Source organism: Tupaia chinensis, unplaced genomic scaffold (genome assembly GCF_000334495.1).
Source record: "Tupaia chinensis unplaced genomic scaffold, TupChi_1.0 Scaffold000318_1, whole genome shotgun sequence".
Lineage (NCBI taxonomy): Eukaryota > Metazoa > Chordata > Mammalia > Scandentia > Tupaiidae > Tupaia > Tupaia belangeri.
In genome coordinates, this window is record NW_006159811.1 from 740,642 (window position 1) to 766,334 (window position 25,693).

Below are 25,693 nucleotides of genomic sequence, written 5' to 3' on the forward strand. Positions count from 1 at the left end.
TGGGACGGCTCGCACAGCCGTAAATGCTTTGGCCCAGCAATGAGACACATCTTTTTGGAACTCCTAGGCAGTAGCAGTTACATAACCCCGACCTAACTCCGCAGTCGATGGGGTGGCGAGTGGGGAAGGAAGCACAGGTGCAGTCCTGCCATGCGCCCGGAATGGAGGTGAATCAGGACACTTGGTGAATGGCACTAATGACCATCACACAGTTTTGAAGAACTGGAGATCTGCCATGTTTTTGTCTTTCTTGACTAGCATAAAAATTTGTAGTATTTCAACTTGTTGTAGTATGAGTTCCAATTTCCCAAATAATCTGTACACACTGCAGTTTTTTCTGTGTTGTTCCTGAAGGGTATTGTCCAGAAGGGATCATAGTGTGGGATCAGGCTAGGGAAGGTAAAAGAAACATTTTTTCCTTTTGACAGTCCCAAACCAGATGCTATAAAACCTGACCGTGTTCAAGTAGGTTCAGTAACTCTCTATTTTATAACAAAGTGCAGGTTTAAATTGTGTCTTCATGGTTGAGGTTCAGGTTGGTGGACAGCTCTAGTATACTTGAAATTTTAAGACTTGGATTCAAGTGCTGACTTAGGAGCTTGTGTTACACAGGGCACATTTCTTAGCTGTCCCTGCTTTCTGACAGATAGAACTTAGCAATATTAATGAGGATATGAGCAGAGCTGTTTTGGTAGACTTTGAGGAAACTGATATTATGAAGCATTGTTTCATTTATTATTAAGAAGCATTGTTTCATTTCTTTCTGCTTAGGTTCGCCACAGGTCATAAGAGACTCACTTAAGTGTTTAAGTTCATATATGAATACATAGGAAATAACGAACAGAGAGGGATCATCAAAAGGTTCCTGGAAAATGAGTATTATGCATGGATTTCAAGATTTTGGGGGTTAGTTTTTGATTTGGGCATCAACATAAGCTCGTACTTTGATTCTATTTTCCTGTGAACTTTTTGAAGTTCTCTTGTATATACTACAGACCTCATGGGTATAGATAATCATATACATTTTTGTACTAGTTTTGAAAAAGTCAAACTGATGTATTGCCTTTCATTTGCAGGTAGGGTTCTTTCACAGTCTACTCCTGGAACTCCATCGAAGACTATAACCATAACTGAAAGTGGTGTTATTGGTTCAACCTTAAATTCTACAACACAGACACCAAATAAAATAGCCATCTCACCTTTGAAATCACCAAATAAGGTAAAAAAAAAAATTAGCCACAGATTCCAATATTGTGGTTGTTGCCTTTATTTTCATACTTGTCACTTCAGATACTTCAGTTGTAATATATTCCCAAACAAGTAATAGACATTGAGTGGATACTGGATTATTTGGAATCAAGTATGTTTGGCAGATAAAAAAACTTACTTTAAACGCATAGTAACTTAGTAATCATTCTGCATGTTAAGATGATTCCCATGGTCCATATGAATCTGGGTACAGTAAGAATCTTTTAAATGAAGTACATTATCTAAGTGTTTAGTTCCACTTCACTTTACTAGCGACATTATTGTTTTAGGGAAAGCACATAGTAGTGAATGTATAAATATAAAACTAAATGTAACTTTGTGTAATGGAGATGTAAACTTTTGCTGGGTAACAGTATCCAGAGAACTAGAAGTCACCATCAGTTGCTGTAACCCTATTATCAGTGTTTTTGAAGCTTAAGTGCATTTCCTTCAAAGCATGTGAAAGCTTTTCATAATTTGTTTCTATTTTAAGGTGGCATGGGTACCTATCATTTTACTCTTAGGTCAAGTGAGTAGTCTAGCTCACTTTCCAAAAGCACAAATTTCAATATACTGACATAAGATTTTGAAAAGGATTATTTTAAAGCTATATTATTCAGGTGGAAAGCTAAGCATTACTATCCTGTAAGGTGTGACCCTGGAAACATACTGCCCTTTGTACCTGTCTTCTTCCTTATTTGTTGCTGTTTATAAATTGGACAAACATTAAATATTTACCTTATGCTTTTAATTTTTAAAGCTTATTTATTTATTTTGATTTGCCAAAGGGTGCGTGCATTTACTAGGGGGAGAGAGAGAGCACAAGAAGGCACCCTTGCTCCCCATGGGAAGTGGTCACACTGCAGTCCCTTTTCTGTCTCCCTCCTTTCAGGATTTTGAGCATGCATGCCCATATGTCTGGTGTGTTTCTCAAGCCACTGGTCCAGGACTTGAACTGCAAGATCAGCCATATAGAATTCAGTTTATATAACCACCAGGCCATAGGCGGCCTGCCTTACATTTTTTTAAAAGTCTAGCTGTTGGGACCAGCAGTTAGCATAATGGCTATGTCGCTGGACTACCATGTAGTCGAACACGGTTCAAGTCCCGGACCTGGTGGCTTAAACTCACGCCGGGCGCATGTGCGTGTGTGCCCAAGATCCCGAGAGGAGAATGGAGGAGAAGGGATTGCGGTATGGCCATCCCCCCTGGGGGGTGATTTCTCACTTTGTGTCTCTCTGTCTCTCTCTGTCTGTCTGGTGAGCGCATGTGCCCTTTAAAAAAAAAAAAAAGCTCTCCAAAAAAAAAAGTCTAGCTGTCACATTTTGTTTTATGACACTTGAGTATGATATATAAATATGATGTCTGACATTTCATTAAATTGGAATTTTACTACAGAATAATACAGATAATGTTTTACCTAAATGGAATGAATTCAGCAGATTTTTGAGTGCTTACTGTGTGCTATGTATAGAGGGAGGCACTGAAGATAAAAGCATGAACAAAATAGGTTTTTAATTTTGGAGGTCAATAAGGGAGTGAGGATGAAATGTTAAAATTACACTGTAGAGCTATTACCATCTCAGATGGGTCGATGAGCTATGCTGTGTGTGTGTCAGGGAGGGTTTGTACGGAGGAGACTGTTTCTGAAAGGTCCGAGCTGCATAGGTGAGTGGGATTTAGCTGGGCCAGCAGAAATGGCTTTCCAGATGAGGTCATTCTTTACACTGAAGTACAGAGTGAGGCCCTTTTAGGGAGCTGTGGTGTTTGGGTAGCGTGAGAGCCCGGGGTGCCAAGGTGAGACGGGATCTCATTACCCTCAGAGAAGTTCAGATTTTACTGTACTAAAGACCCCCACTCCCATAGCTTCTAGAACAGGGATTCTTATCCTTGTTCATACTTTGAAGTCACCTTGGGAGCTTTTATAAATGCTGATGCTTGACTCTCATCTTCAGAGATTCTGTTTTAACTTGGCTGAAGTTTGGCTTGATATCAGGGTTTTAAAAAACTAGAACTGCTGCTCTAAATAATGTGACATTTGCATTTTAAAGAAGTTGACTCTTGTGGCATTGTGAAAGATAGTTGGGGGAGGGAACCAGCAGTTGGCGTAATAGCTATGTTGCTGGACTCCCACGTAGTCGACCGCGGTTCGCGTCCCGGACCCGGTGGCTTAAAGCTCACGCCAGGTGCGTGTGCGTGTGTGTGTGTGCCCAAGATCCCAAGAGAAGAATGGAGGAGAAGGGATTGCAGCGTGACCATCCCCTCTGGGGGGGTGATTTCTCGCTTTCTGTCTCTATGTCTCTTTCTGTCTGCCTGGCGAGCACACGCACCCTATAGCGAAAATCTCTCAAAAAAAAAAGATAGTCGGGGGAAGGTAGGCCTGGATTCTGGGAGACACCAGTTAGGATAGTGATTCTCGGCCATGGATGCTGCCTTTTAGAAGCACCTTGGGACCTCTAGACAGCAGTAAAGGCTGACCCCTATCTGAGCCCACTGAAGTCAAAACCTCTGGGCTGGGACCTAGGCGTTAGATGTGATATTTTAAATTCTAACGTTTAGACCAGAATAGAGAATCACTAAGTTAGATTATTATAACACTTCAGATTTGAGCTATACTAGTAGCTAAGAAGTTCAGAGGAAGGAGAGGTGTTGAAAGAGGGTTTTTCTTTGTTTTTTTTGTTTGTTTGTTTTTTTAATGAAATTAAATCAATTACTTTATTATTATTATTTAATTTGCTGTAGAGCATGTGCACTCACCAGAGAGAGATGGGGGAAAGGGGTGAGAAAGCGAGCCATCAGGTCTGGGACTCGAACCACAGCCAGCTATTGTGGGAATCCAGGTTGCTGGACTCCCACGTAGTCGACCGCGGTTCGCGTCCCGGACCCGGTGGCTTAAAGCTCACGCCAGGTGCGTGTGCGTGTGTGTGTGTGCCCAAGATCCCAAGAGAAGAATGGAGGAGAAGGGATTGCAGCGTGACCATCCCCTCTGGGGGGGTGATTTCTCGCTTTCTGTCTCTATGTCTCTTTCTGTCTGCCTGGCGAGCACACGCACCCTATAGCGAAAATCTCTCAAAAAAAAAAGATAGTCGGGGGAAGGTAGGCCTGGATTCTGGGAGACACCAGTTAGGATAGTGATTCTCGGCCATGGATGCTGCCTTTTAGAAGCACCTTGGGACCTCTAGACAGCAGTAAAGGCTGACCCCTATCTGAGCCCACTGAAGTCAAAACCTCTGGGCTGGGACCTAGGCGTTAGATGTGATATTTTAAATTCTAACGTTTAGACCAGAATAGAGAATCACTAAGTTAGATTATTATAACACTTCAGATTTGAGCTATACTAGTAGCTAAGAAGTTCAGAGGAAGGAGAGGTGTTGAAAGAGGGTTTTTCTTTGTTTTTTTTTTTTGTTTTTTTAATGAAATTAAATCAATTACTTTATTATTATTATTTAATTTGCTGTAGAGCATGTGCACTCACCAGAGAGAGATGGGGGAAAGGGGTGAGAAAGCGAGCCATCAGGTCTGGGACTCGAACCACAGCCAGCTATTGTGGGAATCCAGCTCCAGAACCACCACGCCATCTGTTGGCACCGAAAGAGGTTTAAGACATAATGACCTGACATCAGGATCTTAGGGAGGTAGAGGATGTAGGATGATTCCAAATTTCTCCCTTGAATAGCAGGGTAGATGTGGGCACTGGACTAATCTGACCGGCATGTTAGTTATACCTGATGGCATACAAGTAAGAAGTCGCTTTTCCTGTCATCCTTGACTTGGGTTGTGCCATGTTACTGCTGAGTGCCTTTACTCTAAAAGGGGCTCATGTCTTTGGTAGAGTTCCATCGAGAAACCTAGCCCTTCTCAGCGTGTAGTTGCCAGAGGGAGACTTACAGAATTCCGTGGTGGAAGTGCAGTTTGCCTACCTATTGTCCTCTGTCCTTGCCTTGCCATGGTGACAGCTCCATCTACCTTGTGTTCAGGATTTTCCAGGCTGGAACTAGTTTTTGTACTCACATGCTCTCTAAGCTCCTGGGGATATGTGTCAGATTCTCCCAAGAACACGCACTGCTTTCAGTTATGGTGGCTAGACGGAGATAGGCTTAAGAGTTTCTTTAGCTTATTAAGTTGCCAGCCCAAGAAACAAATGTCAATTTCTTTTTGCTGTTATCACCCAGTCTATCCCAGAGGTTTTTGTGGAGACCCCTGTCTTTCTCAAAGATCATATTTTCTATGGTTACTAATTTCTCTTCTGTTTCTAATCTAATCTTTCCTTTTCTTTTTTCCTCCTCTCCCTTCTTCCGTCCCTCCCTCCCTCCTTCCTTCCTTCCTGACAGGCAGGAGGTACCTAATAAGGATGCTTTTTAGTAAGTCTTTCATGGATGTCTTGAAGTTCTTTTTGAAATCCAGGGGAATTTATCATTTGTAGGTTTCAACTTGGGGGCCTCACTCCAGCCAAATTTTGAGATAGTCGCAAACGTCCCATAATTATTTCTTATACTAGAGAGGAAACACAGAAGGAGTAGCTGGTTTGGGCGGAGATGTTGTTTAGTTCTTGGACATGTTTGTCATGTACCTGCTGATTAACGAGAGAGGATGGCCAATGGGAAACTGATGTAGGCAGTGACTGAATTAGCTGTGAATATGAAAGAAATCACCCAGGGGACAGGCAGTTGTGTGTAGAATTCAAGGAAAAGCTGGACTAATCATGAACTACTCAGTGTTAGTAGAAGTACAGGAGCCAATGGCAGAGACCGCATGATAAGAAAGGTAGTAGAAACGATAGAGAGAGTGAAGGGAAGGAGATTTCAAGAATGATAGCGGACCGCCATTTCAGATGTTATGAGGAAGTAAATTGAGAGAAAGATTTAAAAGTAAAGATTCATTGGAGATCCTCTTGCTGTCATCGAAGGGATGAAAAGAAAACCCCAAGAACCCACCCCTCCCTACCTGCCAATGTTCATAAAATACAGGGATCTTCATTTTTCTTCAGACCAATAGTAATCTGCATTTACTTTATTGAGTAATTTGTTGTTTTATATTGATTTGAGATGCCAATTTTCATCATGAAATTTTTTTTAATATGGCTATGGCTTCTTTTTAAAATTATGCCAGTGAGTGTGTGCTTTCCCTGGAGAGAGACCGAGAGTGGAGTGAGAGAGAGAAAACACTCCCTGGGGGGATGGTCACAACACAATCCCTTTTCCTCCTTTTGAACACACATGCACATGTGCCCGGAATGATTTTTGAAGCCACCAGGTCCAGAATCCCCACGCAGTCAGCCATGTGGGATCGAATTACCTTAACCACCACACTGTCATCTGGCCAGGTGTATGGGTTCTTTAATGTACTACTCTGATCTTTATCACTCTGTTCTTAGGGCAATCCCATACTGTTTTATTTACCTTACCTTTATAATATGTTTTAATCCTTATTAAGTCTGGTTTCTGATTATGATGCCTTGTAAAGCAGCCTATCTGATTTTATCTCATGGTCATTTTACCCTGTCCTTGACTGCTTCTGTGGATCCCAATATATCACATTTATATTATTCATCCTTGTCACTATAACTCATAAAAATGAGTAAAACATAAATTGGGTTAATATCTTTGAAAAAATAGGAAATTAGTATCTTCTACCTATTTTATAATATTTCATCAATCAATCAATTGGTGCTGAAAATTCTGGTATCCATCTCAAGGCCTGATTCTATTACTAGTCATGTGATACATGTAATACTTTTTTTCTTTTATTTTAAAATATTTGCTGTCAGGTCCGTGTGCCTACTGGAGAGAGAGAGAGGGAGAGAGAGAAAGTAAGAAAGCAACACCGCAGAGGATGGCCATTGCCACAGTCCCTTCTCTTCCACTCTGCTCTTGAGATTGTGGGCATGTACACATGCTCCTCATGTGTTTTTTAAGCCTCTGAGTCCAGGACTTGAGTCAGGTCAGGAGCTGATCTGATCTGTCAGTCTAATAGGTGGGTCTTGTGGAAAAAATTTTGGTTCATATCTCAACAAGGAGGAAGAACTCTCACAAACACCAAGTCCTTCTGGTTGAGGTTACGGAAGTGTGGTTATATGGAGGAGTAATGAACAAGGCCTCACAAAGACCAAAGTCCAGCTTCTGTCAGTTTGCAATTGGCTGAGGATGATGTGCCCTATTCTTTTTTATTTTTTCCTTTTAAGGTTTTTGCCAGAGTGCTTGTGCTCCCCAGAGAGGTGTATAGAGATAGTGAAAGGAAAAGTAAACATCACTCTCCGGGGAGATGACCATGCCACAATCCCTTCTCCTCTGCTCTCTTGGGATTTGTGGGCACACATACACATACCACACACACACACACACACACACACACACACACACACACACACAGTTTGAATCGGAACCCACCAGGTCTGAGACTTGAACCACAGCTGGCCATGTGGGAGTCCAGAGCCTTAACCACTACACGACCTGCAGGCCACAGCCCTATTCTTAAGCCAGAAGTCAAAGTGAATTCTCTCTTGAGGAGTAACATCAGTTAGAGCTGCCGTCGTCTCCTTAATTTTTCATAAACAATTCCTGGCATGTGGCAACAAATTGTCAGCCATACCAGGAGACTAAACCAACGTATTCAAAACCAAGAGACATAGGTAATAGAGTTATCAGACTCAGACTTTTAAAATAAGTAAGATTAGGTCCAGCTGGATCCCACATGGCCAACTGCATGGTTCTAGTCCCAGACCCAGCTTCTTGAGAATCACGCTGGGTGCATATGCATCCATGCACAAAATCCCAAGTGGAGAGAGAGATGGAGGAGAAGAGATTTATGCTGTGATCATTCCCCAGGGGATGGGAAAAAAAGCTTTCTTGCTTTCCCTCTATCTATCTCTGGTGAATACTTGTGCCTCTGGCACAAAAACAATACAAAACAGATAATAGTCATATGAAGGGGTGCTCAACATCTTTAATCATCAGGGAAATGCAAATAAAACCACTATGAGATACCACCTCACACTCATTAGGATGGCTGTTATCAAAAGGACACAAGACAAATATTGGTAAAGTGGGAAGAAAAGGAAACCCTGGCACTCTGTGGATAGGAATGTAGATTGTAGTCATTCTGGAAAACAATGTGGAAGTTTCTAAAGAAATTAAAATAGAATTAACAGACTCAGCAATCCCTGTTATGGGCATATATCCAAAAGTCATAAAGGAGGAGGGAGGAAGGAAGCCTTCCACTACCTCATAAAGATATCTACTCTCCCATGTTCATCCCACCAGTATTCACAGTATAGCCAAGGTATGGAAACAACCTGTCAATGGACTAATGGGTCAAGAAACTATAGCATATAAACAGTGTAGTGGCTGGATGGTGGCCCAATGGTAAAATGTGACACTCTGCAAGACTGACTTACATGGGAAGATTCTGGGCTCAGAGGCTTCCCTGAGTCCGCCATGCACATGCGTGTCCACAATTGGTGCTAGATGAAATTGGGGGTGGATCGCAGTGTCAAGATAGTGTTAGGGGGACTAGCAGGTGGTGTGGTGGTTAAGATGTTAGACACTCCCCTATGGCTAACCACAGTTCGAGTCCCAGACCTGGTAGCTTGCTTTCTCACTTTCTCTCTCTCTCTCTCTCTCTCTCTCTCTCTCTCTCTCTCTGTGTCCCACTCTGGTTAAATTAAAAGAAAAGAAAAAAGAATTATTTTTAAAAAAGTGTTGGGAGTGCTTTCTGACCCTCTCTCTCACTCATGTAAGAAATAAGTAAGCATAAAAAAATGGAATATTATTCAAACCTTAAAAAAGAAGATCCAAGGATGAACAGATGGCATAATGGTTACATCGCTGCACTCCCATGTAGTCGACTGAGGTTCGAGTCCTGGACCGGGCAACTTAAATTTGTGTGTGTGTGCATACATACCCCAGATCCTGAGAGGAGTGAGGGGAGAGTGGAGAAGGGATTGCAGCATGGCCATCCCCCCTGGGGGTTGATTTCTTACTTTCTGTCTCTGTCTTTCCAGCAAGTGCATGCACCTTATAGCAAAAAACTCTATTTAAAAAATAGATTGGGGATCAGCAGGTGGATGTGGTTAAGGCACTGGACTCCTGCCATGTGGACAACCATGGTTTGAGTCCCAGAACGGCAGCTTGGTTTCTCATTCTCCCTCTCTTTGCCTCTCTGTCTCTGTTTCTCTCTGGTCAAATTGAAGAATAATAAATAAAATTAAATAATTATTAAAAAAAAAAAAAACGAAGATGATCCCGGGCCAGCTGGTGGTGTGGTGGTTGATGACTGATCCCACATGGCCTACTGTTCCGAACATAGTGACTTCAAAAACATCAGGTATATGTGTGTGCATGCCCAAAATCCTGAAAGGAAGAAATAGGTGGAGGAGAAGGGATTGCAATGTGACTATCCTCCATGGGCAGCGCTTTCTCATTTTCTTTCCTTCTCCCTCTCTCCCTGGAGCACACATATCCTGTGGCAAATTAAAGAAGTTTTAAAAAGAAGATCCTGTCATTTGCCATGACATGGATGAAAGCGGAGGAAGTCATATAAGTGATAGAAGTCAGACACGGAAAGGAAAATAATGCAGCATCTCCTTATCTTAACAGAGACAGAGAATAAAACTGGTCACCACAAGTAGGGTGGAGGGTACGGGGGGAGCTGGGAGGACATAGTCAGAGGACCCAGTACCAGATATAAGTATAAATATCTAATATACAACATGAAGACTATGGGCAATAAAATCGTACTGTATATGGGATTCCTGCTAAATGAATAGATGTTAGCTGTTCTTTCCAAAAAAAACAGCAAAAAGGCAACTGTGAGATGTGAGATGATGTGAGTTGATGGTTATGTTAATTTATACCCCACACACACATATCCTATAACATTATGTTGTGTACCTCAAATGTACACAACAGTTGATTTGTTTTTAAGTAGAAAAAGGTGTATTATACAAACTTAACTAAGCCAGCCATTGTACTTGTGCCCTGGCCGTAGCCACCTTTCCGTGGCTGCCGTATCTAATGTAGTTGCTAGATTTAAGTTAGTCTTATTTTATTTTAAAAAAACAATTATTTGTTTATTGATTAATATTTTATTTATTATTATTTTAATTTGCTATAGGGCAAGTGCACTCACCAGGAGAGAGACAGAGATGGCATGGGGGGTGGAGTAAGGAAGTAAGCTGCCAGGTCCAGGATTCAGACCACAGTCAGCCATGTGAGAATCCAGCGCCTTAACCACTACACCACCTGCCGGCCCCTCTTTTTTCATTTTAAGAGGCTTTACCACAGGGCGCATGCGCCCACCAGAAAGAGCGAGACAGTGAGAGGGAAAGTGAGATACCACCCCCCAAGGGGTATGGCCATGCCGCAATCCCTTCTCCTCCATTTTCCTTCTGGGATCTTGGGCACGCACATACATGTGCCTAGTGTGAGTTTCAAACCACCAGGTCCAGGAACTGCAGTCAGCCACTTGGGAGTCAGTGACATAACAAATATGCCATCTCTGGCCCCAAGTTAATCTTACAGAGTTCATTTATTCGGTTGTCTGGAAAGTCATGTTATTTTCCCATCTTTTCTAATGCAAAAATGCATCATGACTTTCCCGAAGACCCAATAGTACTGCAAACACCCAGTAAATGTAACAATTATATTTGAAGCACCTTGTTTCTTCAGGTAGTGTTTTTCTCCCCATTGCGAGCTGAGGTAGCAAGGATTGTGCATCTTTAGCTCATAGGTTGCTTGATTTTCCCACAGCTTCCATATTTATACACTTTATTCTCTTATGCTTTCTCCTTTCCTTTAGTTTACTCACTGCTGTGGCTGTTCTTTTATCTTTACTTTGAATCTGCTTTTTGGTACCTCTACCTAATGATGGTATGTGAATTATTTTTTGCTGAAACAGTTCTCTTCTATTGTCGTCAAATGAAATGACATTCTTCTTTTGTTTTTTGCCTGGGCTTTTATGAAAATGTTCAAAATTGTCAGAATTCTTCCTTCATAAATTGTTGTCCACATAGTGAACATAGATTTCCTATATCATATGCAAATTGTCTTTTAACACGAGGACTTTCTGTAGAAGGGGTTGGGTTGTAATACTTTGTGAAAACAGTGCAGTACGACTGACTGGCTGGAGAATTTTGTTGGACTTCCGCTTTGTGCGGCCACATAGTACAGAGTGGTGAATGTGAAGGAGATCTCAGAAGATTAATTTGTCCTGCTCTGCCCTGATGTTTCATTTAGCTTTTGGGGAAGTCCTATTGCCTTCTGTTGGACTGGGAAAGGGTTTAAATGATTTTAAATGACAAGATTGACTCAAATCTGATTTACCCCCAACTAGTTATATTTGCTAGACAACCAAAGTTAGAATCATTTTGGACCGAACAGGCATCCTGCCTGTATGGTAGTGGGTACTTTTATTCTGAAAGAATATTGCAGGCCTTTCAGAATTTAATAGAGGGTATGAGATGGGCTTTTCTTTGGGGTTTCTTTCTCCTTTAGAACATGTGAATGTAAAAATTTGTCATAGTTTAGTGGGTAGCAGTAAAGCCAAAATATCTGTATCTTCTTTTCTTTGTATTGAATATGGGGCTTAATTCTGGGAGTTCTAAAATAATTCTTTTCTTAAAAGTTTTATCTGATATTAACAAAACTATGTAAGTTCTTACAAATTAAGTAATGATTTCTTTATAGCAAGTCATCTGACCTGGACTGTCAAGGAAGTTAACTACTAGAAATGGAAGGTCGAACTCATTAATTTTGGTTTCACTCCTGTAATCATTACTGTTCTTTTCATTTCTCTTTGAACAGGTTGTTTCTCTCAACAGCTTTTGATGAAATACAGGAGAATACTTTCCTTACTTGAGCAATTGTCATAAATGAAAAGGAGTAGGAAAGTGAAATCCCAGATTAATGATAGCCGTGTTGTGTTGTTTAATAGGCAGTGAAATCAGCTGTGCAGACCATCACTGTTGGAGGAGTGAGCACATCACAGTTTAAGACCATTATTCCTCTGGCAACTGCTCCCAATGTCCAGCAGATTCAAGTGCCTGGAAGCAAGTTTCATTATGTCCGACTTGTTACTGCCACCACAGCCAGTAGCTCAACCCAGCCAGTTAGTCAGAATCCCAGTACAAACACTCAGCCTCTTCAGCAAGGTTAGTAACCATTTTTTAAAAACAGTAATGAATGCTTTTAACATTATCAAAGAACGCCAGTTCGTTTCTTGCTGAAATCCTGATTAAGCGTGGCATTTCAGCTGAGTCTGATTCAGCCGCTGCAGAAGGCAGTGAAGTAGAATCACAGTTGTCTGTAATGGTAGTACTGCTAGAAGTTGGTGCACACCGTGCCACCATGTCCGATAATCATAAGTAGTTATTAGTTTGTGGGCTAGCCATTTTATTGCTGGTTTTAAAACCATTTATGTCAGTGGGATGCATTTAGATGGAACAAAAGTATTTTATTTTTTAAACTGTGAAGCCCCTGGAAAGAGTTTGGGTCATTTGAAACGGCAGTCAAATTATAAATGATAAGAACTTAATATCACTTTCATCTTTTATTTATGTCGAATATATAATTGCTAATAAAAAGTGATTAAAATGTTTCATTTTTTTGTTCATTTCTATTTTCCCTAGAGGATATTCCTGTATTTGTCATTCTATTTTCTGTGTTTGTATTTAACTCTTCCTTTTACCTGAGACACATATACAATCATATTCATAGCTTTTTCCATAGGTATCTACCTTTTTTTTTTTTTTGGAGAGGTTTTTGCTATAACCTCTGGTGCGCTTGCCAGAGAGACAGAGAGAGACAGAGAGACAGAAAGCGAGAAATCACTCCCCAGGGGGGATGGCCACGCCGCAGTCTCTTCTCCATTCTCCTCTTGGGATATTGGGCACACATGCACATGCGCCCGGTGTGAATTTAAGCCACTGGGTCCAGGATTCGAACCGTGGTCTACTACGTGGGAGTCCAGCGACACAGCTATTACACCAACTGCTGGTCCCATATGTATCTACTTTTTTAAAAACTAAAATGGTATGAAAGGATCAGGAGAGTTTATAGTTTAGTGCCTGAGTTTTTCTTGGAAGATGTCTTTATATTCCAGTAATGTCAAAATGCAGTTGATGGCAAGTAGATGATTAATTGCTTATTGCAGTTAAATAGAAGAATTCAAGACCAGTTTAATTCAAAGATTTGTAATTATCTATTATTGATAGCTAATTTACCTGAGGGAAACTGTAAAGAGAAACTTTCTTTTTCCAATCGCTAACAGGAGAAAATGGAGTAAATAATATTTTAGTGTATATTCTATTAAATTAGACCCACTGAATAGTTATATTTCCTAATCCTTCTTTAAACTGATTTTGGAAGATAATCTTTTTTTTTTTTTAATTTTTAAAATTTTTTTGTAGAGGTTTTTGCTATAGGGCACGTGCACTTGCCAGACAGAGAGAGACAGAAAGTGAGAAATCACCTCCTGGGGGGATGGCCACGCTGCAATCCCTTCTCCTCCATTTTCCTCTCGGGATCTTGGGCATGCACGCACATGCACCCGGTGTGTTTTAAGCCACCGGGTCCAGGCCACGAAGCGCTGTCGACTACGTGGGAGTCCAGCGACATAGCCATCACGCTAACTGCTGGTCCCTTTGGAAGATAATCTTTATCACAGTGTTCTTAATGAGAGGAAAAATGAGTCTTGTGTATTTATTACTGACTAAGGGAGACTAAGGGTTTTTGTTTTGTTTTGTGTTATTGTTAAGGTTATTGCCATAGGGTGCTACCTTCACCACAGAGAGACATTGAGAGGGAAAGTGAGAAATCACCCTGCAAGAAGGGTGACCACGCCACTATCCCCTTCTCTTCCATTCTTCTCTTGGGATTTTGGGCACACACGCACACCCAGTGTGATTTTCAAGCTGCCGGGTCTGTGAATCACACCGTGGTCAGCCATGTGGGAGTTCAGCACCTTAACCACCATGCCACCTGCTTGCCCCAGGGAGACTAAGTTTTACATTCTCCCAGTACTTAGCAAGATACTGAGAAGGTGCTACAAGTTCAGTCTACTTACATACCATGATGTTGGGAAGCAGTTCGTATATGCTACTGGTCTATGTTATGTGTGTGTTCGTATGTGTGCCATATGTTGACAGTCCATTTCTAGTGTAACTCAGCTCCTCATTGGCAAGAATAAACCTTTGGTCTGAGTGAAAGGGAACTGAAGGACCAGGGTGAGTGGAGGAATGGGTTGGCTATTTCTTAGTGTGCTTGCTGGAGCCTTCTCTCCCAACTTGGTGTCTGTCTGTCTCTCCCCATGTTTTCCTATATCTCCTGGCAGTCCCTCACCTCTCTGCTGCTTCTCTACTATGTCCTTTTTTGGTTTCCACTTCCCACTTTGCCTCTCATTCTTCCCTCTCTGCCTCCTTCACCTTCTCTACATGCCGTTTCTCCAGCCACCCACAAACATAGCATACCACTGGTGCTATTTCCCTTTGATCTACCTGTATCTTTCTCTTTTACATTTCTCTCCTGTTCCATAAAACATCCGGGGATGTATAATATATATTATTGCACAGGACTAAAAACCCTAAAGTCATCATTTTTTATTACAGACACACTAAATGTACTGTATGTGTAGCTCATCTAATGTATTAATGTGTCTTTCTAATTTCCTGAGAGATGTACTTAAATCCCTGAGGGAAGTGGCCTCATCTTGTACCTTCCCCCAAAGTTATGAAAGAACTAGCCAATGTTCAGAGACTCCTCTGTGTCATTTGCTGCCTTGGTGGCAGACAGCACAGTGGAAGGACTGTGCCGAGACTGCCCACTTAGCCTCGTCAGAGTGTAACTTACCGTCATGGTGAGAGAGGAGATCAGTTTAAGAAGTTAAAAAGCCTCCAACACTTGCAGGTATAATTTCCGCAATTTGGAAAGAGGCTATTGTAAAAGATTGCTCAGAGCGCCCGGTAAAGGCTGAAAGACCGAGACTGGGCCAGCTTCTATGAAACTGTGTAGTCGTGCGACCAGCAGGTGGCGTGGTGCTTAAGGTGCTGGCCACTCCCACATGGCCAACCATGGTTTGAGTCCCAGACCTGGTGGCTTGCTTTCTCACTTTCTCTCTTTCTCTGTGTCTCGCTCTGGTCAAATTAAAATAAGATGAACGAATGAATGAATAAATAAAATTAAATAAATAATTCTTTAAAAAAAATCTGTGTAGTTATTAGCAGTAGGCACTAAGGTGAAGAGTAGGAGAAAGACAGTTTGTTGACCTAGTTAGGTAATATACTCTTTATAATATAATTTATAATATATAAAATATAATGTTCTGTTTTCTGACTGCTTCTTTGCGTATTTTCTTCATTTCCCAGACTTCAGCTAAAACCTAACATGCAGATGTCAAGCCTTTGTAAAACTTGAGTTCCTAAGTGTCCTAGGTATTGTGCGCATACACGGGGAGGGGGCAAGGACAGTTCCCCTTCGATGGGACTGAAGGCAGGTCAGACCTCGATTATTTCCCAGAACCACCAGGAAGTTCTTACATTCCCCTCGCTGCTCTCACTTCAGAATCACTGCCTTGAATGCTCGTGGGATGGTGACTGTCATCTCAGGCTCACCTTTTAATTGCTTCCAGTATTGCTGAGACCAGACTACAGCAGTCACTATAATTTTACTAACATGCGGGTGTGACTGAGGAGGACCAAAGCAGAACAGGAGCAACTTCCAATTGAGTATCAGATGTCACCGTTCCTGTATTTCAGGGCACGCACTCCTTTTGTATAACAAGCTTATTGAGATATAATTCATATACACTGGAAAATCACCCTTGCAAAGTTCAGTTTAAAGGGTTTTGGTACATTCATGGATCGCACAGCCGTCGCCACTCTCAGGCACTCTTTCTGGAGGTCTCCTGATCTCCCCGCTTCTCCCTGCTTTGTCATCTTACTGCAGCGGCTTCCTCCCTTTTAAATCAGACTCTCTAATGTTCTCTTCTAGAACTCTCAATGCGTTTGTCTATAGCCATTCCAGCCTTCATAATAACCTTTCAATCCAAGAAAGTCTGTTCTTTTTCAGTTATTGTTCAGAGCAGTTTCGATTCCATTATCTCAGCCTTTCAGACCAGGCTCTAGGCCTTATTTCTGCTTAAGCAAAAATTGAAGAGATGTCCTTTTTGTCTTCTTGAATCCCACCTTTAAACCTTAAAAATGGCAGTAGGCAGCATTTAGCACTGCACTTTTCTTGGTCTAGACCTACAGGCCTAATGCTAGCCTCTTTCCCAAAACTGATCACTGCATTTCTTCATGTCAGGTTTCATCTTCCTTTCAAATTAGCTCATCCTTAAGTTTATACGGTTTTTTAAAGAAATTTTTATTTATTTTTCTCTATAAGCAGGCGCGGTACAGACAGCCCCCAACAGTCTTGACACTAGCTCTGGATCATGGGCACACATGTGTCCCATGTACTCAGGGAGGTCTTCAGCCACAAACTGGGAACCATCTCACATGGCCATAGAACATCATGTTTTCCTGACACGCCACTCTCTCAGGCCACTCTCTGGCCTCTTTTTATTTTTTATTAAGTCATGATCCTCCTGCCTCAGCCTGGCAGCTGTGACTGCAGGGACGCGCCATGATGCCCAGCTCTCTTAGACAGGGTCTCACTATGTTGCCCATTTTGGCCACAAGTTCGTGGTCTTCCTCGTTGCTGGGATCACAGGCACACACCACAGTGCCTGGCCTTTATGTCGGACTGGAAAGCTCCTGAGCCTCTCGGATCATCCCAGCCTGGGGGACAGCACATCTATCTGAGCAGCATGCCCACTGCAACTGGCCAGTTTCTAGTCCTCATAGCAGTCTTTTTCTCCTCACCTGAAAGTCTGCGGTGACTCCCCTTCCCTCTAGTGCCTGCCACTCAGTGGTTGGTGACTTGTGTCCCTTATCCCTCCACCAGATCGCTGTATCTGCTCTCTCCTTTTTATCCCCAGGGCTGTCACTCCAGGTCAGACTCCGTTTTGCATTCTCCTAGTTTCTTACAACTCCATGCTGTTTTACACACTGCTGTCAAATGCAGTTTTTCTTGTGCTATTCCAGTAGTATTTCTGTATGTAAATATGCCCGGAAATTTCTCATTGCCTACCGAATTAAAAGTGCAGATTAAATATATTGATCGCCATGCTGACATTCAAGATCCTAAACAAAATGTCTGCACTCTGCTTTTTTGCCTGTGTTTTACCTACTTTAACCTGTAGGCTTCGGCCAACCTATATCTGTTCACCTACTGTTTGTGAATATGCTTTGCAGCTTGCCAGGATCAAGTCTCCACTCCTCATGCATCCAGTCTGTGTGGCCTCTCTGCACCCTGCCATGGTCAGGGCCTATCTCAATACCATGTCCTTCATGCACTCCTTCCATGTGCCTATCCTCTGCCCATCAGATGCAGCTTCTCAGTCCTTGGAATTCCGCCAGCACTTCATTTATCGTCTTGAATAGTATTCATCTTACTTGGGTGCTTACCTAATTTGCCCTACCAGAATGTGATCTCCTTGAGAGTAGGTTTCTTGGACTTGAGTTTTCCTGGAACACTGGCCACGATGCCAGTCATCGAGTAGTAATGGTTATAACAGCAACAGTAATGGCAACTCCTATTCGTTGAGCCTTTAGCATGTATTGGGCATTGTTCTAATTAGTTTTCATGAGTTAACGTCTTTAATCCTTGTAGCCTATAAGGTAGACGGTGCACCCCATGTTGTAGATGAAGGTACAAATAAAGAGTTTAAGTATTGAATAGAGAGCAGCAAAACTGGGATTTGAACCCCTTCAGCCCTATGACTTTAGAATCCACATTGTTATTTGTTCTTTCATGAGAGAGACAGAAAGACAAGCACCCTCAATAGGGTCCCACACTGATTCCCACCCACCCCAGTCCCCACCCAAGCTTTCCTAGCCCACTGGGAACACAAAGGCATGTGCACGTGCACCCGGCACGCACGGTCGGCAGGGAGCCAGAACCGGACCTTTCATGTGGCTTCTAGCATTGCAGCGTGTCATGCCACTGTTGCTCCATCTCAGCTGGGCCCCCATTCTTACTCCTTATGGAATGCTGCCTTTTCGTATGTATTTTATAAATATATAATTATATAAATTATACGAGAACGATATTATCTTTGGTTTGAATAGAAACACAACAATTACAAATTGAAGCATAGATCACTGTTGGTACCTAATGTCATGAATGACAGCTCTTTTTACTTGCAAAACATCACATTTGACTGGGTTTAACAGTGACTATTTAAATCATCTGAATGCAGGTCAAAGTATTTTCGAAGAATGTCTTGAATCCACAAACGCTTCCTCCTAAAGTGGCTGTCCTGTAGCTAGCTTAGATACATCCTCTCTGGTAGCTGGAGATAGCAGTTTTGAAAGTAACCATCTTGATTAAAGATGTATAAAATAGGAAACAAATGGAATTCTTTGGGCTTTTTCATGAGGATAACTCTTAGAAGAACTAAGTATTATTAAAGTAGTGTTTTAAATACTGTTCTCTGTCCATAAATTATTATTGTTGTTGTTGTTTTTAAAGCAAAGCCAGTGGTGGTTAACACAACCCCAGTGCGGATGTCAGTCCCGATCGTCCCAGCGCAGGCTGTCAAGCAGGTGAGTATCACGTCACACTTCTTTTCCCAGTCTCTCCCAGTCAGACAGTTTGCTCTTAAATTAAAAGTTAATATTTAGATACAGATCATTCATATTGAATTGAGCAGCTATAAAATCGACTTCTATGATCCTTATCACAATTCCCTCCTTTTTAGGTTGTTCCCAAACCAATCAATCCAGCTTCACAGATAGTAACTACCAGCCAGCCACAGCAGCGGCTTATCATGCCTGCCACACCACTGCCACAGATCCAGCCCAACCTCACTAACCTGCCACCCGGCACTGTGCTGGCACCAGCTCCAGGAACAGGGAATGTGGGTTACGCAGTGCTTCCCGCTCAGTACGTTACTCAGGTACGTGGCCAACACGAACTCACTGTGTTTCAGAATGATAGTTGGGTCCAAGGTGTCTAGTGCTATCACATTCTGAGACCACTATGATTAAAGTAGCTTTCCAACCTCTCGAAATGTTCATGAAAATGTGTGAGTTTATTTCTGTGTGTATTTAGCATTTAGAAATAGACGTCACAAGTCAGATGCACAAGTCAGTTTGGAGCTACGAGCAGCTTAGTGAGAGGACAAGAGCACGGAGATGTGAGGGAAAGTTAAGGTGGAGTTAAAATCAGCAGAGTCTAAATGAATTTAAGAAAAACTGTGACTATAATAAATCCAGTCCTCACACGTGAATATAATGCCATTGACTTGTGGTTGAAAAATAATTTGCGAGATGCATTTCCAGGGGACATATCTTTAGTGATCTGTGCATTCTCATCTGTTTACCTTTTTTAAAAAAGGGTTTTGGGGGAACCAGCAGTTAGTGTAATGGCTATGTCGCTGGACTCCCACGTAGTCGACCGCGGTTCGCATCCCAGACCCGGTGGCTTAAAACTCACGCCAGGCGCATGTGCATGCATGTCCAAGATCCCGAGAGGAGAATGGAGAAGAGATTGCGGCGTGACCATCCCCCCTGGGGGATGATTTCTCACTTTCTGTCTCTATGTCTCTCTCTGTCTGTCTGGCGAGCGCACGCACCCTATAGCGAAAACCTCTCAAAAAAAAAAAAACCTCACGCTGGGTGCATGTGCACATGTGCCTAAGATCTCGAGAGGAGGATGGAGGAGAAGGGATTGTGGCATGGCCATCCACCCGAGGGGGTAATTTCTTACTTTCTGTCTGTCTCTCTCTGTCTTTCTGGCAAGTGCACACGCCCTAAAGAAAAAAAATCTCTCCCCCAAAAAAGGTTTTTGGAACAGGGCATGTGTACTGGATAGAGACCCTTCTTCAGTCTCCTCTTGGGATTTTGGGCACACATGCACACATCCTTGGTGTGATTTTCTTTTTCTTTGTTTTTCTTTTAGAGAGAGATTTTTGCTATAGGGTGCATGAGCTTGCTGGAGAAACAGAAAGCAACAAAGACAGAAAGCAAAGCATCACCCCTCAGGGGGGATGGCCATGCCACAATCCCTTCTCCATTCTCCTCTTGGGATTTTAAGCATGCACACACGTGCACCTGGAGTGAGTTTAAGTCACTTTGTCTGGGACTTGAACTGCAGTCAACTACGTGGGACTCCAGTGACATAATCATTATGCCATCTACTGGTCGCTGTTGCTGTGATTTTCAAGCCACCAGGTTCAGGATTCAAACCTATGCTTGGCCACGTGGGAGTCTAGTGCCTTAACTACCACTCCATATGCTGGATTCTCATCTGTTTATCTTTCAAAATGAAAGGACTGTATTATCCAATCCAGTGTTGCTTTCATGAAGTACCTAGAAGTTTTCTTTGTCATATAAGGACCAAGTAAATCAGCACCTTGTTTAAACTAAAAATTTATCAACTCATAAGAGAGAAATAGAAACTCACTTACATACTTCAATGAAGTGCACTTCATTTATTGTGTGGTCACCAATAAAAAAAAATAGTGTTCAGCATTTTTAGCATGAATGTTTCTTATGTTTAGAAATCAGTGTAAAATAGAAACTCAGTTATTGTACATGTAATTTCTCTTTCTCCATGTGATTCATAATATGATGAATGAGCAATATAGTACCTGTTTTACTTGCAAGTTAGACACAGTGTATTTTGTTTTCAGCCAGGACAAGTTACTGTAGTACTTTCAGGGCATTTACCTAGAAAATCCTTTCATTCTGGCTACTTACTCTTTTATGAAATATTCTCTTATGTTTGTATAAAGTAGGACTATAAGATGTTCACTAGTATTGGTTTGGGTTTTTTAACGAGCTCTATGAGGTGTTTATGAATTTTGCTGTTACGTTTCTCCTATTTTAGCAGATGAATTTGTTCTTGTACTGATCATTGTATCTGAGAGTATGCTCCGTATTTGCAAATATGATCTAAAATTACTCTGTTTACATGTAGCTACAGCAGTCTTCATATGTGTCGATAGCAAGCAACTCCAACTTCACTGGGACATCCGGTATCCAGACCCAGGCAAGGCTTCCATTCAATGGGTGAGTATTGTGAAAATATGTAGGTAAGCTGATGGATCAGCTTAAAATACACATAAAATATATCCTATTTGATTTTTTTCCCCTTAAAGCAATGTGAGCATGCCTCTAAATTATAATTCTCTTTATTTTGAAATACAGAAAAGATACACAACTAGTCAGAGATCTCCCAGATTCCTTTTACTCAGTTCTGCGGCATTTTTATTATCTCTCTTGTTCTGAATATGTTTTTAAAATGATGGTACTGACTACTTTGAAAATTGTTATGTTAGCCCTTGTTTTTTTGACTGTTGTTGGCTTGCTCATCTGCTGATTGCTGCCTTTGCACTATCAGTTTAGAAGCAGAGCTTAATTAATTATATGGGACCATCCATGTCCCCCCACCTCTTCCCTCCCCATTTTTCCTTACTACCTTTGTACTTGAGTCCCAGGAATTTGGAGGAGAGTTCAACTTTTGTTCCACCAAAAGGAAGACTATTCGTGGGGCATTATCTATGTTATCAATAACTCCTTTTTTGTTGTTTTTTAAGTATTCCCTATCTTGGCCTTCAACCTCTCTTTCCATGTTACAACTTGCTTTTGAACTTAATGTAAATGAAACAACATGGCGAATGTTTATTAGAGATAGATTCAGTTGTCAAAATTTTATTTTAGGAGGAATTTATAGGTTGGAGAGTTTTGTAATTTTAACTAGTTAACCTTTAATTTATTAAAATGTCTGTTTTTGTGCCTGTATAGCATAATCTCATCAGAGTCTGCGAGTAGACCCAGAAAGCCCTGTAATTGTACAAAATCTCTGTGCTTGAAATTGTAAGTGTTTTTGCTACTGTTTGCTTATATGATATAACTAGAAATGCTCTTAAAAATAGGAGCTAACTAAAAATTAACAAACCAATTTCATATATCCAAGTAATTAGTATATAAGTAAATGTACAAGTTAATGAGCGTATATGGCAGTGTAAAAATGTCCTTTTCATTCATTCAGAAAGAAAAAATTTTAGTGTCTTTACCATATATGAGCTTCTGAAATTAGAGGGCTAGGGACATGACCATGTGAAGCAGACATTGTTTCTGCCCTTAATAATAACTCTGGTCAGGACTGGTAGGTGGCACAGTGGTTGAGGTGCTGGATTCCCATGTGGTCAACCGCAATTCAAGTCCTGAACTTGGTAGCCTGAAAATCACAACAGATAGATAGATAGATAGATAGATAGATAGATAGATAGATAGATAAATGTAAAATTAAATTTAAAATTAAAAATAATAATTTTGAGGGACCAGCAGTGGGTGTAATGGCTATGTCGCTGAACTCCCATGTAGTCAACCATGGTTCGAGTCCCGGACCCGGTGGCTTAAACTCAAGCCAGGTGTGTGTGCATGCGTGCCCAAGATCCTGAGAGGAGAATGGAAAAGGGATTGTGGTGTGGCCATCCCCCCGGGGGGTGATTTCTCACTTTCTGTTTCTCTGTCTCTCTCTCTGTCTTTTCGGTGAGCACACACTCCCTATAACAAAAACCTCTAAAAACAAAACAATAATAATAATTTTGATTTTATTTATTACCTTTGTATTTGGTTTCCTAAGTGAGATGCTGCTCTGAGTTTCGACTGGATGATTTAAAAATCATTAGATGATTAATTTATTAATATTAAACTTCAACATTTTTTTCCTTTTTTTTTTTTTTTTTTTTTTAAGAGAGAGTTTTGCTATAGGGTGTGTGTGCTTGCCAGAGAGACAGAAAGTGAGAAATCACCCCCCAGGAGGGATGGCCACACCATAATCCCTTCGCCTCCATTCTCTTCTCAGGGTTTTGGGCATGCTTGCACATGCTTCCGGCGTGAGTTTTAAGCCGCCAGGTCCAGAACTCGAACCGTGAATTCGAACCATGGTCAACTATGTTGGGAGTCCAGCGATGTAACTGTTACACCATCTGCTGGTCCCTAAACTAAAAGATTCGACATGAACAGTTCATTGCAAAGCATTGGTCCTCAGAGTCCAAAAAGCAGAACTATACCCCAAGTGAACTGATTCTACTAATAGAGTATAGCCAATGTTTTTCCCTTATCAAGATTTTTGAAGTACCTTATTTTGGGGGCACATAAACTCACGTAGCTTTTATGGTGAAAGTTGTTATTAGCCTGGCCTAAGTTTTTAGGACAAAATTTTAGGAGTTAATAAATTTTGAACCTTAGTATATGGTTGACAATCAGTATGTGCTATTATCTCATCTGTAACTTGGTGCTCTGAGAACATTTCTAAAATGCTTTATAACATAGATAATTGAATAGTATAATGTATATAGAATCAGATAATTACTAGTTTTAATAATGACTTTGCACCTTAACACACACTTTTACTTTCCAGATATTGTGATTGCTTTGCAAATGGCGAATTTTGCAACAACTGTAATTGTACTAATTGTTACAACAATTTGGAACATGAAAATGAAAGGCAAAAAGCAATAAAGGTGATAATTTTTATTTCATTTAACTGATAAAAATCTCCAGTTTCACCTGTCTTTAATTGTTTTACAAAGAAAAACATTACCTTTGCAATGTTTAATATGCTGATTTAACTTCAGTTACTATTTAATCTGTTTCGATAGGCATGCCTTGACAGAAATCCGGAAGCTTTTAAGCCTAAAATAGGGAAAGGAAAGGAGGGAGAATCAGATCGACGTCACAGCAAAGGATGTAATTGCAAACGATCAGGATGTCTTAAAAACTACTGTGAATGCTATGAGGTGAGATGCTGACTGGGGAAAATAATTCTTTTGAAAATAGTTTTCAAAATAGCATACTACAAAAATTTGCCCCCAAATTTAAAAATCACCTTGCTCTTGTAGTTTTAAAATATGCAGTCGGTCCAGGGAACCTTATTTGAAGAAGACCTTCTAGCCTCCCCAGAAGGGCTTCAGGAAACTGTACCTGGGCTTGTCTTTACAGGGTGGGGTCTTAATGGTTGATTTACCACTTCATAACTTCTTGGACATTGTATTTGGAAGTATACAAATCAAGGTACCAGTATATTGATTTTTTTTTTTTTTTAAGAGAGGTTTTTGCTATAGGGCATGTATGCTTGCCAGAGAGACAGAGACAGAAAGCGAGAAATCACCCCCCAGGGGGGATGGCCACGCCGCAATCCCTTCTACTCCATTCTCCTCTTGGGATCTTGGGCATGCACGCACACGCCCCGGCGTGAGTTTGAGCCACTGGATCTGGGACTCGAACCACGGTCGACTACATGGGAGTCTAGCGACATAGCCATTATGCTAACTGCTGGTCCCAGTATATTGATTTTTAATTAAGGTAATAACATCAGTGTTAATAGGAAACTATACAGCCATGGTTCTCAACTGAAGGGTAGAACTACTTACCATTGGCCAATGGAAACATTCACATAAAAATAGCCTGCATTTTGGGGTGCAATCCTGAAAGCAAAGGGTTCTCTGGACCAGAATGCCAGCAGTGCCCTTTGGAGAACACTCTGTGGAAAACTAAATTATGTTAAGGGGTTTACTTGTTAAGCATCAAAATAGGGAAGGAAGAATATGGAGTCTTGCTGAATGAAGCTACTGGTCACTGTGAAGTGATTCTATCCATTTTCACTGTGGTCCCACTCTGCTGGCTATTTTTATTTTTTATTATGGTTCAGGCAGTCTTCTCTGGAGGCAGCAGTTGAAGCTCTGAGAGATGCTATGTAAATCATCCCCTTGTTTGTTCTTCTGTGCAGTTCATTATTATTATTATTATTTTAGGGTTTTGCTATAGGGTGCGTGTGCTTGCCAGAGAGAGAGAGAGAGGAAAGTGAGAAATCACCCCCACACCCCACACCCAGAGGGATGGCTACACCGCAGTACTTTCTATATTCTCCTCTCCGGATTTTAGGTATGCACTAACTTGTGCCAGGTTTATTTTCAATCTGCCAGGTGTAGGACATGAACAGTGGAGTCAGCTATGTGGGATCCAGTACATTCTGTCTATCTGCTGTTCAGTTCATTATTTTTATTTTCAAAGCTTAAATGTAACAATCTGGTCATGCCTGAGGTTAACCCTAGGTTATCATAATTGGTTTCTTGGTGCACATGAGCCTCTTTTAACTCAGTACTGTAGAAGTGTTGGCTCCTCTCATCTATTGGGTTTTTGCAAAATTCATGACTTACTTTTCTGTGCAAAAATGCATTGCGACTTTCCAATGACCCAATATTATGTTTTCATTCTTTAAAATTTTGTCATCATAGACAGACTTTTAAACTTTTTTTTTGTTTTTATTTTTGTTTTAACTTCTGACAGAAAGCCTCACTTTGCACTTGGTTGTGTAACACATCCCCCCCCCATGGCTAC

The 25,693-nt window shown here is 41.3% G+C and overlaps 1 protein-coding gene across 8 annotated transcripts in view; it reads left to right on the plus strand.

Annotated features, from left to right (window-relative positions):
• The window catches only part of LIN54 (lin-54 DREAM MuvB core complex component), a 119,255-nt gene that overhangs the window by 56,594 nt on the left and 36,968 nt on the right, over positions 1 to 25,693 (plus strand). For all 8 annotated transcript variants that reach the window (XM_027773056.1, XM_027773055.1, XM_027773053.1 and 5 more), the window contains 8 exons: positions 1,077 to 1,219; positions 12,178 to 12,394; positions 18,813 to 18,886; positions 19,042 to 19,239; positions 21,264 to 21,355; positions 22,091 to 22,162; positions 23,715 to 23,817; positions 23,956 to 24,093. In XM_027773056.1, coding sequence (XP_027628857.1) covers positions 1,077 to 1,219; positions 12,178 to 12,394; positions 18,813 to 18,886; positions 19,042 to 19,239; positions 21,264 to 21,355; positions 22,091 to 22,162; positions 23,715 to 23,817; positions 23,956 to 24,093 — 1,037 coding nt within the window. The remainder of the gene's footprint in view (positions 1 to 1,076; positions 1,220 to 12,177; positions 12,395 to 18,812; positions 18,887 to 19,041; positions 19,240 to 21,263; positions 21,356 to 22,090; positions 22,163 to 23,714; positions 23,818 to 23,955; positions 24,094 to 25,693) is intronic.